This window comes from Belonocnema kinseyi, chromosome 9 (assembly GCF_010883055.1).
Source record: "Belonocnema kinseyi isolate 2016_QV_RU_SX_M_011 chromosome 9, B_treatae_v1, whole genome shotgun sequence".
Lineage (NCBI taxonomy): Eukaryota > Metazoa > Arthropoda > Insecta > Hymenoptera > Cynipidae > Belonocnema > Belonocnema kinseyi.
In genome coordinates, this window is record NC_046665.1 from 69,384,081 (window position 1) to 69,398,068 (window position 13,988).

General features: G+C 27.3%; 1 protein-coding gene across 1 annotated transcript in view; it reads right to left on the minus strand.

Moving 5' to 3' along the window:
- The window catches only part of LOC117180589 (kinesin-like protein KIF21A), a 58,001-nt gene that overhangs the window by 23,967 nt on the left and 20,046 nt on the right, over positions 1 to 13,988 (minus strand). Inside the window, exons 8-9 of the mRNA XM_033373082.1 lie at positions 4,977 to 5,326; positions 1,851 to 2,042 (exon numbers count right to left, since the gene is read on the minus strand). Of these exons, the coding sequence (XP_033228973.1) occupies positions 1,851 to 2,042; positions 4,977 to 5,326 (542 nt within the window). The remainder of the gene's footprint in view (positions 1 to 1,850; positions 2,043 to 4,976; positions 5,327 to 13,988) is intronic.

The following is a 13,988-nucleotide window of genomic DNA, read 5'->3' on the forward strand; positions in this document are numbered from 1 at the left end:
TATTTAGAAATCAAAATTTTAAGTACATTTTTTTTAATTCGCAGGATTTTCTAAAATTTTTAGGACAAATTCAATTAATTTTTAAAGTTATTGAGAAGTTTTCAAAAATTTCAAAATAAAGCTGAATTTGAAAAAATTTAAAACTACTTCTAGATTTATCAAGATTTTGAAATACAATTTTAAAGTTTTCCAAGAATGCTTAAACTATTTAAAATAAAAATAATTTAAATTCTAATTTAAAAACTTTTAAGTTGAAAAAATGTAAATTTTAAAATATTTATCGGCCTGTTAAAAAATTCTGAATTTTGCAGTTTCAATTCATTAAACTTGAAATTATTCAGTTGAAAAGTGTTAGTACCTTCCAGTTTATACGTGTAAATTATTGAGCAATTTAATAGAAAATTTTTGAATTTAAAAACTTTTAAACTACAATTTTAAAAGTTAAAAATTCCAGAGTTCCACTTTGAATGCTTTAGTTTGTTGTTTATTTTGTATAACTTGTAATTTTACTGTTTAGCGTTATATTTCGATTTTTTACATTTTATTGACCCGGAAAAATATTTGCAAACCGGGGAAAAAACAGGAATTTGATCAAACTCTTTTTTGGTTGAAATATTATCTATAACGGTTTTTGTCAAGAACACACCTTTTTAGTTTGAAAATGAAAATATTTAGTAGAAAGTTTCACTGGATTGTCAGAAAATTAATTTTTGTTCGTTGAAAATTCATCAGTTTCATTTAAAATTTACCTATTTTGTTGAAAAAACTTACATTATGGTTGAATTCAATTATTAGTGATTTAAAATAAAAATATTTTTTGGTTACAAATTTTATTATTTGTTTGAAAATGCTTTTTTTCTTTGCTAAAAATTTAATTGTTTCGTTGAAAATTCCTATTTTATTGTTAAAAATGAACTTTTCTTGTTGAAAATTCACATTTTCGTTTAAAAAATTAAACTGTTCTGTACAAAATTCGTCTTTTTGGATTTAAAATTTATGAATTTGGTAGAAAAATCATATTTTTGGGTTGAAAATTCAACTGGTAACAGAAAAATCGTACATTTTGGTTGAGTTTAACTATTAGTGATTAAAAATGAAATGAAAATGAAATGAGAAATGAAAATTTAGCTTCATATTGGGTTAGAAATATAATTTAAGTACCTAGATTAATTTGATTTAAAAGAATGTATTCAACTATTTTCGTGAAAGACGTACTTAATTCACCTGTTTTTAGAGCATTTTGGCCTGTGAAAATGTTTTTGATATGAAACTACCAAATTTATTCGTATTTCGGGGTTTAGTTTCTCGATTTAATCAATAGCGATGTCTTCGCTGTCGACAATGCCCTTCTATTCTACAAAATTAACAAATAAATCGTTCAGAAATTATTAAAAAATGATATCATAAAAAAATCTCTTTTAAAGCGTCTTATTTTCTAATGCTTCGAATTTAAGTTTATGATTCTTAAAAAGTTAAACAAAAACTTGTAAAAAACCCAAAAAGGGCAAAATTCTTGATTTCATGTTTCTTAGATGATTTTCCAAATTTAAGGGAAAAGGTGGATTAGACAAAAAGGGTACAGACTGTGATCCCTGTATACATTTGTTATAAACAGGAGGATATTATTGGAAAGGAGGAGAATCAGTGTAAGTATTTTTTGAAGAAGTAAAGAAATTTTTTCCAAGCCTAATTAAAGTTTCTATTACCGACATTTACCGCCTCATAATCACGGAACAGAACCACTGAAATTTTCCGATGTAAATGTCGGAAAAATTAATCTATAATTAGAAAATAGCCAAATATAAATTTAAAAAAACATGCAATAATTTATTTACATTTTTTTGACTTACTTGAGACTTCCTGGAGCACTAGGAACTCTGGTCAAAGGATGATTATGATTTTGATTTTGATCATCTGACTTTTGACTATCAGTGCTGGCGTTCATTCCATACAAAAGTTCCTGAGCTTGCGTCGTCCTTCGACGAACTTTATTGTTTTTCTGCTTTTCCTCTCCTCCGGTTATTAGTAGATTGCAATTTTCCCTAAGAAGTATAAAAAATATTGAATAATAAAGAAAGCCATTACATAAAATTATCTGTGGAAAAAGGAACACTATTCAACTCCGCTGGAATTTTATCCCAGCAGGACCTTTCGTTTGCCGGAGGACTGACAGTGCAGAGATATAGTGAAATGCAGTTCTTAGCAGATTTCACTACATGTTTGCTTAATGAAAGATAATTAGAATTCTGAAGAACTTTATGGAGCCGGTTATTGAAAATAAAATTTTCCTAATTTGTTATTCTCGTTAGAAAGTGTCAAATGAACCATAATTTTTTATATTTGTGCTACCTGCTTTGCCTCATGCATTGCTATTTTTCAAAGAGGTATAGAATTAATAAATTTTCGCTTAACAGATTATTACATTGTGGATGAAGTTCTGTTACATCCTTAATTGCTATAAACAAATTTATAACAAAAGAATATTTTTTGTTGTATTTTGAAGCCTGGAAGCATTTTTTATTTTTATTCTTCCTGTGGAATCATGTAAAAGAAATGTCTCAATACAATTAAATACTGGAAGATTACAATTTTCATTGCTATAAACAATCATTATAAACAAATTAATGCAAAAAGTGCTTCTGGGTATAGAAAATTCGCTTTTTCAGCGCAATCGTTTATTTTGCCCCAAATAATACTTCTACTAGATAGATTGAAATTCAACAACATTTTACATCGTTATAAATAATTATTAGAAACTAATTCATGAAATGAACGCGTTTAAGAAAAAAATTCTCCTTTTTTAGCAGAATTATTTATTTTAACCTCAATGATCTTCAATGAACAAATCTTGAGCTTTAGAATCGATGACACTGATAACAATGATAAATGTTGTTGAGTGTTAATAAATCCCGTGGAAATATTATTCTGGAGGGTAAAATAAACGATTCTGCTAAAAAAAAGCATTTTCTGTACCTAAGAAAGCACCCATTAAATAAAATTATTTATCAGAATTGTTTATAACAATAAAAAATATTATTTAACGTGAATAAATTTCGTTGAGATATTATTTTAGACGCTAATATAAAGGATTCTGATAAAGAAACGCATTTTCTGTAGCTGAAAGTGCCTTTTTAACGAATTAATTGATCAGAATTGTTGTTTATTACAATAAAAAGTGTTTTTGACCATTACTATATCCCGTTGAAATATTATTCTCCATGGTAAAATTAACGATTCTGTAAAAAAAAAACGCATTTTCTGTACCTAAAAGCGCCTATAAAATGAATTTGTTCATCAAAATTATTTATAATAATGAAACATTCTATTTTGCGTGAGTGAATACCGTTGAAATATTATTCATAATGGTAAAATAAATGGTTCTGCTAAAGAAACGCATTTTCTGTATCTGGAAGCACCTAATTAAAGAATTTGTTTGTTATAATTATTTATAACAATAAAATTGTAATCTTCCAGTGTTTCTTTGTAATGAAATATTAATTTAACACAGTTCCACAAGAAACTCGAGATAAAAAATGTTTCTAGGTTTTAAAATAGAACAAAATAGATTTTCTTTATCAATCTGTTTATAAAAATTAAGGCGGTAATGGAAATTAATCGACAATATCATAGTCTGTTCAGTGAATATAAATTAAATAATTCTCTCCTTTTTTAGAAAATATCGTGGAATCCCTGAAAAATTTGCAATTCTTTGAAATCACGTTAATTCTTTAAAAAATTGTATAAATCTCTTAAATTTTATTTAAATCTTCAAAATCTTATTAAAATCCGTAATATTCTTCAGAGTGCGGGAAAATTATTCAGTATCACATGAAATTCTTTTAAATTCTTTAAATTCTCGTGAATTACTTTGTTCTCTCCTAATCCTTTATAATATTTTTAAATCCTTTGAAATCTTATGACATCCTCTAAAATCCGGTGGTATAAATTGGATTCATTTAAAAACTCTTAAAATCCTTTAAAATCTGTACCAATCTTCAAAATATCATTAAAATCCCTTAGAATCATTTATAACTCTAAAAATCCTTCAAATCGAATGCAATATTCAAAGTCACACAATAATCACATATAGCCTTTTAAAATATGTAGAAATCCTTTAAAATCTCTAAAAAATCGGTTAAAATCTTTTAAATTTCATGAAATATTGTCAAATATTACGAGATGCCTTAAAACGTTTGAAATCCCTTAAAAATCAATTTAAATCTTTCAAATCCGCGGGAATCTTTTTAAATCTCTTGAACTCCCTAACAATATATTAAGAACCATGACAATATTTTTAAATCCATTGAGGCCCCTCAAACCCTTTCAAATCTTTGCAAACCTTTTGAAATCACCTGAAACCTTTTAAAATTCTATAAATCCCTTTAAATCTACCGGGATCTTCGAAATCTCCTTATATCCCTCAAAATTCTTGAAAATATTTTGACATCACATGAAATCCTTTGAAATCCTGAGTCTTATATTCAAATGTTTCAAAATCTCTTAAAATCGCTTAAAACCTTATGAAATCTCTTTTAATCGATTCAAATGTTCGAAACCCCATTAAAATATCCTTATATTCTTCAAGATTCTGGAAAATACTTTGATATCAAATGAAATCCTTTAAAATCCTTTGAAATACCGTGATTTTAAATCTAGTGAAATCTAGTAAAATCTCTGAAAATCTGAATAAACCCCTCTAAATTCCTTAAAATCTCGCACAATCCTTTGAAAATGTTGAGATTCTCTCTGAATGTATATTAAAAAATTCCTTGAGTTCCGATTAAATCCATAAAAAAATGTGGAAATCTCGTTAAATGCCATACAAATTTTGTGATTATTTGAAATACTTTGTAGTCCTTTAAAATATCTGAAAATCTCATTTATAGTGAAAATAATTGATATATTTGTTATATATTGATTAACTAATTAATGGACCTTTTTAAATAAATAAAATATAAATAATAGAAAATATTTACGTATCGGGCGAAGAGCTTCGCGAGCTTGCAGGACTGTAAGCTGGCGCAGTATTGTCAATATTTGTTAGTGTAAGAAGATCCCTATCCCTGAGAACGTGTTCCAGCAGTTGATGCTGCACATCGCTTTCTTGAGCCACCTGATTAAGTCTCGATTCCATATCTCGAACTTCGAGTTGCTTTTGAGCCGCCACGTAACTTTGCTCCACCGTAAAGGCAAGCATTTTTTCAAGTAAGTACTGAGCCTCATCCACTGTTCTAATTGTTCCAAGTATAGATTCAACTCCTGTGTCTCCTTCACCATCTCCATCACCCACTTCAACCATGTCCCTCTGACATTCAGCTATGCTATCCTGAAAAAAGAACACAATAATTCATAGATTAATAGAATAATTATGTTCAATATCAACGTTTACAAGGGTGCTTCCATAAAGTACATTACCGATTTTGGGCTATTTTTGACCCTCAGTAATTAATTCTTTTTATTAACAATTAATTTTTTGATTAACAACGAAATAATTAAACTTTTAATGAAAAAGTTAAATTTTTGAGTCAAATAGACACATTTTTTCAAAGACAGTTGAATTTTCAAGAAAAAATATCAGTGAGGATGATTTCAACAAAATAGTTGAATTTTCGATAAAAAAAAGATGGTTTTAATAAAGTAGTTGAATTCTAAATCTACAAAGATGCATTTTTAATCAAATGGTTAACATTTCAAACATAAAAGATTCGAATTCAACCAAAAACAGATCCACTTTCAACCAAATAGTTACATTTTCAACCATTAAAAATGAATTTTCAATACAAAAGGATGAATTTTCGACTAATAAATATTACTATAAAAATAGTTATATTTTCAAACAAAATAAATAGCTTTAAAAAAAACCGTTGAATTTTCGATCAAGGAGATTAATTTTTTACCAAAAAAAAACATTGTTAACAAAAACAGGATTTTACAACAAAAAATGGAATAACTAATTTTCAATTTAAAAAATTATTTTTTAAAAAGAAAAAAAAACGAAGTTTCAAACAGTTGAATTCTACGAAATAAAAACGCATTTTGAACCAAATAGTTCAATCCTCCGTCAAATGTTAAAATTTTAAGACATTAATGTTACATTTTAAACCAAAAATAAAACAGTACATTTTTAAACACATAGTTTAATTCTTAAACAAAAAGATTAATTTTCGACCGAGAAGATTCATTATCTACTAAAAAAGGCGAATTTTCCACAAAAATATATCAGTTTTCGTTCACACTCTTGAATTTTCTACACAAATTTTTACTTTTACTGAAAGATATTGATTTTAAAAGCTAAAGGACAAATTTCTGCGAAACAAATCAATTTTTCAACCCGAAAATATGAATTTTCATAAAAAAGTGAACTTTCCCAAATAGTTTAATTTTCTGCCAAGTAGTTGAATTTTTAACCATAAAAAGACGAATTCTCAACGACATGTATAATAGTTCATATTTCAACAACAACAAAAAAGAATTTCTCAACAAAGTAATTAATTTTCAACTAGAAAAGATCAATTTTCAATAAAAAACTATACATCTTTAATGAAAAATGTAATAGATACATTTTCAGTCACAAAATTTTAATTTTCAACAAAATACATATTTCAATTTCCAACCAAAGAAATGAATTTTCAACAAAAAAAATGTTTAAAAGGTAGTCCAACTTTTAACCACGTAATTGATCTTTTGCCCAAAAAAGATAACTTTTTAGCAAAATAGTTGAATATTCATCAAAAGAATTCAAGTTTCCACCATACAGTAGAATTTTTAACAAAAAGAGATGAATTCCAATCCAAACATTTAATATATAAAAAAGAAGTAACTTTTTACGAAAAAAATTGGCTTTTCTTACTGGGTTCTATGAATTCAATTTGAATTTAAGCGAGAAAATGAAAAAACGGACAAAATGGGAAGTTTCTCGAAACAGGAAAAATAGAAATTCTTTTTAAAAAAAAGTAAAAAATAAGAGAATAGTGGAAAAATTGTGAAGCCTGAAATACGAAAGTGATTTTTGAACGTACTAAGTTATTATTATCTTCCACCCTCCACCATCAATACTGTCTGCCCCTCCCCTTAAATTGGTAACGTAGTTTATGGACGGCCAATAAAAAGATATAGTTTAAATTTGGAAGTTTAAAATTCAAATTCTCAAATTTTCCCGCCAGAGAACAGTATTAAACACCTAAGAAAATACACGTAAGTTAGTTTTTTTTTAAAATAATTTTCAAATTAACTTAGTTTATATATTTATTCAATTCTATATTTAAAGAACAATTAATTTATCATTGAAAGCATGTTTACAATTCAAATTCTCGAAATGATCGAGATTTATTCCCGCGGAGAATATCGATATGCCGCGCATGCGCTCTAAATTTCTCCAAATTCGTTATTAAGAATTTTTCAATTTTGTTAATTTTTTCGGCTACTGAGTCTTCATAACTCATATTTTGAGCATTCTTGGTCATTTCTCTGTTCCAAACTTCAAATGTCATGTGAAAATATGTAGAGAAATTTAAATAATCGCAAATTGAAAATTCATGTTTGAATTTCTATCATTTCAATTCTGCGAATTGACCGGCTTGTCTAAACCAGTCAATCGCCTCCTCTCCCGGAATGTAAACCTCCGCGTCGAGCTGCGTTATTTGAGACCGAAAAATAACATTTTTCGTCGGTTTTAATTCAAACTTTGATTAGATTTAGATCCGGCCATAATTAGCTATTAATATTTTATTAACATTTTGAAAAGTCATAGTGAATTTGTCGCAATTTTTGGTATTCAAGTTCAGAGGTTAAGCGTCTCACTTGTCCGTTACGGTTACCGTGAAAATTCACAATTTCATTTAGTGTTTTAAGCTCAAAAATGGTGTTGGTTGCGGGTTGTAAGTGGTAAATTCGATACTACGGTAACTCTAAAACATATTTTTTCTCTTGTCACGTATTTTTTCGCGAGTAAAAATAACCAAACGCATTCATTTGGTGATTTCGTGGTGTTATTCGGGCGGGAAATTGGATTCTATGAATTTGGGCTACGAACAATCATCTGCAACGGATTTGCGTCTTATTGTGGACGTCGATCGTGGTTTTCTATTGCGAAAATTTTTTAAGTGTAAATTAAGTAATTCTTTTTATTATTTTAAGCAAAAATTGATCGATTTTAAGATATAGGTTAGAATTAGGAAGTTGATGAAAATCGCAGACAATGGACGAACCATTCTTGGAGTACATGAATATGAATAAAATCGCTTGTTAGTTTTTTTCCCGTTAAAATTATGCAAATTTACTTCAGATAAATTATTATTATTATTATTATTATTGCATTTCTTTTTCTGGGTTAATCTGGTTATTTTGATAAATAATTCAATAATTTTGTTAAAAAGTAATTATATTTTATTGAAAAATAGTCTATTTTGGTGGACGATTAAACTATTTTTTTCGTTCAAAATTCATCTGCTTGAAAATTCAGCCATTTCGTTGAAAATTTATTTGGTTTCAAGTAATTTTTTAAACTGAAAATTGAATTATTGTATTTTAAATTGTTGATTTTTTTCAAAATTTAACAGTTTATGAAAATTATGTATTTTTATGAAAATTAAACTTATTTACGTTCGGTTGAAAATGTATTATATTCGTTAAAAATTCAACTGTTTGGTAAAAAAGTTAACTATATCGCTACAAATTTATTTTATTTGGTAAAAAGTTAGTTTTTTCGCACTGTCTACGATTACGGAATTTTCCGTAACTCTAACCACATTTCCATTTCGCTCAGGGCTAATATTATGGAATTTTTCGTAACTCTCATCACTTTCCCAACTCGTTCAGAGCTAACGTTACAGAAAATTTTGTAACCATAAACATTGCCGTCTTTTTACTGAAATATGAACTATATATTATATTTTAAGATAAAAATGTACCTATTTTAGTTGGAAGTTCAACTGTTTTTGATTGAAAATTAAAATATTTATTGGTGGAAATATCAAATATTACTTTTTCCATTGAGAATTTTTTTTTGTTATCGAATATTCATCACTTTGGTGAAAAATAAAATTACTTTGTTGAAAATTCCTTTTTTTCTAGATTCAAGTTTTTTTTTTAATTAAGAATTCAACTATTTGCTTAAAAATGAATGTATTTTACGTGGCTCTTAAGATTGTTTGCATTAGCATTATTGATCTTGTAGGTATAGAGTTATTTTACATCTAAAAGCAAAATTTAGAACAAAAGAGAAAATAAAAAACTGGCCAGATAAAGTCAGCGAATTTCGGAATGGGGATATCTATGTTTTTACTCTGTTTTTATATTATCTATTAATCGCATTTTCTTTTTCTGTTGCAGGTACAGTGTTCTATATTAAGAACAAATGAAGCCAAAAATTTTCCCAATAAAATTTTAATTTTTATAATTGAATTTTTCTTTCTGTCGTTTCTTATCAATTTATAAAAATGGTTGAATTTGAATAAATTGTGGCCTTTTTTCGAAGCGAAACATTCCCCATTACTGTTTCCACATTTGAAAATAAGTAAATACCCTTCGAACTTTTAAAAATTGAAACAATAGAATTATGGAGAATGCTTTTTGCAAAAAAATAAGTCACGACTTATTAAAATTCAACCATTTTTTAAAATTAGTAAGAAACGATAGTAAGAAAACATTTAATTGCAAAAAAAAAATCTTAAAATAAATGGTTTCCGAAAGTTAAAAATTTTTTTCATTAAAAATAATGTTTTTTATTTGGAATTACATAATAAGTAATTTATTAAAAATCATAGAAAACTATTTTTTCCAGACGTTTTATTTTTGTCGCGAGAACTATTTTAAATTTTCATTTCAAATTATTTTCTTCCAAAATGCCTGATTTTAAAAAGTGTTAGTGCAATTTTGGGATTATCAAGACCTCCAAGATTCTCGGGCAACGTGGAAGGAGGAAGCAGGTAAACTGTTTTTTCTGGCTAAATTACAGGATGAATGGTCCAAAGACCGGCACGGACGAAAGTTGTAATTTATATTTGTGATCAACATAGTGACCGTTAATTAAGGTTTATTGTCTTAATGAACGACGGATTTTCACCATTTCTATTTTATAGCTCAACATTAGTCTTTTCTTGGTGCGCGATCAACTTTTTAATTTTTTACATTTTCTGCTCTACGCATTGAAGGTTTAAAAGATTTTTCCCATAATTTTTAAACTTCTTATAGTCGAACTTTACCTTCAACGCGGAAAAACTGCAAGGATTTTTTTTCTTTCAATTATTATTATAGCTTCTGTACAAAATTATCCAATTTGCAATTATTTATAATACTATTTTTAATTTTTTTTTACCTAAAATAATTGAATTAAAATTTATATTCTTTTTTAAAATATAAAGTAGATTTAAAATGGAAAACGAAAAAACTTTCTTGCATTTTAGCCCGTTAAAAAAAAACACTTATCATTTTTAGCTGAGGATGTTGTTTTACTTTAATCAGGCGCAAAATCTATCAAATGTGTGTTGTGTGTACTTTGTATGTGTGCCTATTTTTTCTGGATTTGTGGGAGCTTTTTATCCATTTTTAATTTGAATCACTCTTTCAGTTTAAAATACTGATAGGGTAAGTCCACTTATTTTAGCCTGAAACGTTTGGCGTTATTTTGGTTATTTTGCTACCATTGTGCATAAAAAATTACCATAAATTTATCGATAAGTTGTTTTCTTCATAATGGAAATAAATACCTTTGTAAATTTGTATATTTGCGAAAAAACATTCTTAAAAAATTCTAATTACTTATGCAATTTTTTGTTAAAACACAGTACCCATTACTCTAATCTTATTGTTATTGTACTATTTTTATATAATTTATTTTTATCTGATACGAAAACAATTATAACCAAAATATAAATTAAAAAAAGGTTAAAAATTAATATTTTGGCTTGATTTAAATAAATTCAACAATCAACTGCAATAAAAAATTTGAATGAGAGAATAAATTGGAAAAAATGGGAGCAGCAGGAATCGAGCTGTAACTTTCTAGCCACAAATTCGGAGCACTACAACTTGTTCTAACCGGAAGTTGAAAGACTTGCATCGCGGTCTCTGTAATTATAGTGGATTCTTTAGAGAAGTTTTTCTCTTGAATGGTTGAAAAGCGCATCGTATGACTTTAGCGTATTACTAATAGTTTGGTAATGACCTATTACTAGGAGGAGTATTAACCCAAGAAAAAATTCCGAAGGAATAGGTTCTCTTGGTAAGTTTAAAATCTCGTAGTATGAAGGTTATTTTCTAATAGTTTAAGATATGAACTGAGATTAGCAGAGAAATTATTATTTCCGAATTAATTTTATATTTTGGAATTTTGTATTCGAAAATGATTTTTCTATTGACCTCAGTTCACATCGTAAACTATTAGAAAATAACCTTCGTACCACGGAACTTGGAATTTAATTATATTATAAAAGAAGCACAACATTTTTCCCAAACGTACGAAGTGAGTAAGTCATAGTAGAATTTAGTTAACTACCAAACTTCGTATTTTTCTAAGGTACCAGTAAAAAGTTTCTAATTTCTAAAAAGAGCTTTTTTCGAAAATCTGCAAACTGACAAAGCGATTTACATTACGCAGAAAGTAATTATTGATAAAATGATGGTAAATATTGATGCAAAATGGTACCAAAATTACTCATAGTAAGTTTTAACATTTACGTAAAGTAGTTTTTTCACAAAAAAAAGTTAAAATCCACTACATAATGCTAAATTAACTCTAAATGAACTACTATTCACTATGTATTTAAAATTTAAACTTTAAAAAATATGTCCGCAACAATTTTCAGACAAAAGTCAGTAGACTTAGCCCTATTGGGAATGGTTAAACTGTGATACGCCACCTGTTGACAAAAATTTCGAAATAGAAAGAATAGGTACAATTTAAAAGAAGCATTTTAATTTGTGCATAAAAGTGTTTTAACGGCTTCTTTGTGGACTTTAAAGTATTTATTTTATAATAAAAGTAAGTCTATCAGAAGCAAAGGGCTTTAGATGAAATTTACATATTACACAGTGAAAAAACACATTTTTTGACAGAAATCTTTTTCTAACAAAAAAAAATTATTGTATTATTTATTGTGATTTCCAAAAGATTATCAACTTAAAGGGATCTTATGGAAAGATCTTTCACGGAATCCAAAAATGGTTAATTTTGGCTTTAAAACACGTTGAATATTGTTAGGAAAACTGTAGACAGAAAATATAATTTAAAATTTGAATTACTGCTCATGTGTACTTGGTTCGAGGGTATTTGAGCTTAATTTGAGCAAAATATGCCCAGGTAAAATATGACGAGAACGGCGTGGCTTTGACTAAAGAGTTGGCAAACAGCTTCTGCTGGAATCGGGAAGTGCGCGAAATTTCAAATAATGATGTTGTTGCCTGTGTATTTGTAGGTTAAGGTTACTTTATCGACATATGGTTATGCTACCAACTGCTGAGCGTGAAAAAAGACTTTTACTCGGATCGAGTACAATCAATATATAAATTTACATTTTATTATTATTTAAAAACCATTTTATTTATATCATTCTGCATATAAATTTAATATCCAATTTATTAATAATTGCTATGCTGGCCAAATTCTGTATTTAATTCCAAATTTCACAAAAAAATAATCGACATAGCTTTGACTAGCTTTTCCAGTAGCCGGACTACTTTAAATGGACTTATTTTTAAGCAAAAATGAACTAAAAGTAAATTTTTATTAATTTATACATGAAATATTTACTATTTCAAAAACTGATTATTATACATTATACATTATTTGGATAAAAGTTTTTGCTACATACATTAATTAAAGTTTATTTAAGCTTACAATGCATTGAAACTTCCATGAACTAGTGAAATAATTGTGTTTTTTTTTAAACCTATTTGAAAAAAATGTGTTTGTTCAGTGTATAAGATGGAAATTCTATCTAAAACTATCTGCTTTTGATGACAAGTGGTTTTTAGTATTCAATCATTGTTTTATACTTTACAAACAAAATCGTAAAAAAAATCTCTATGCAAAAATCAAAATACATCTTTAAAATTGTACCTACTCTTTTTAGTTCCAATTTTCGGCACCAGGTGGCAAAATGGTAGACAACCATTTCCAATAACATTTAAATAATTTGTCCCATTCTTTACAATTCTAGTAGTTAAATTCTTAACAATATTATAAATAAACGGTGTACGATTTCAGCATTTATGTGTGAAATATGCCCTAACGTGGCTTAAGCTCAGATGCAGGATAAGTTAAGGGACGAAATCCCTAGGGTTAGGTTTGTGCTTTGCACCGGGACGGTAAGAATGAGAATTGCGGAGCAAATTTGGTTGAGTCTGTTGGGGTAATTGCTTTTTTTGAATTTTTAGATATAGCTAGAGAGGCAGGTAATTTACAAGAGTATGAATGTCTATATTTTTAAGTAGGTAGCACTGAGAATTAATATGTTCGATTAACTAGCCAAAACTCGAGCACAAATTGAAGCTAGCGCAGTTTCTCAAAAAAGAGGCACCCCGGACATACAAAGAGAAAAAAAAAAAAAATTCTCGAGATTAATTTACGCTATTATATGCCTATTATATTAACAGCCATTTATTTACTAATAAGTTGCTGTTAGTCGCTTGCTGATAATTTCACTATGTTGATTCACCTTTTAAATCTTGAAAATGCTGCATTGAATATTTTATGTGTATTAAAAGTAAAATATTTTATTATCTTAAACATGTTACTATTTTACATTTATTTTTTAAGTATTTGTAAAGTAATAAAATAGTTTTTAGATCATATAAATATTAAAAACATTATTTAACACCTTTAAGATATGATATGATCCGATAAAAAATGTTCTACTTTTTTAATATTTTTAAAGCAGTAAAATATTTTCAGGATGAATACAGAATCTAAAATATTAAATTTATTTTACAATGCCAATTTTCCAAATATTACACCATTTACGAAAAGTTTTCTTAAAATTCGAAATATT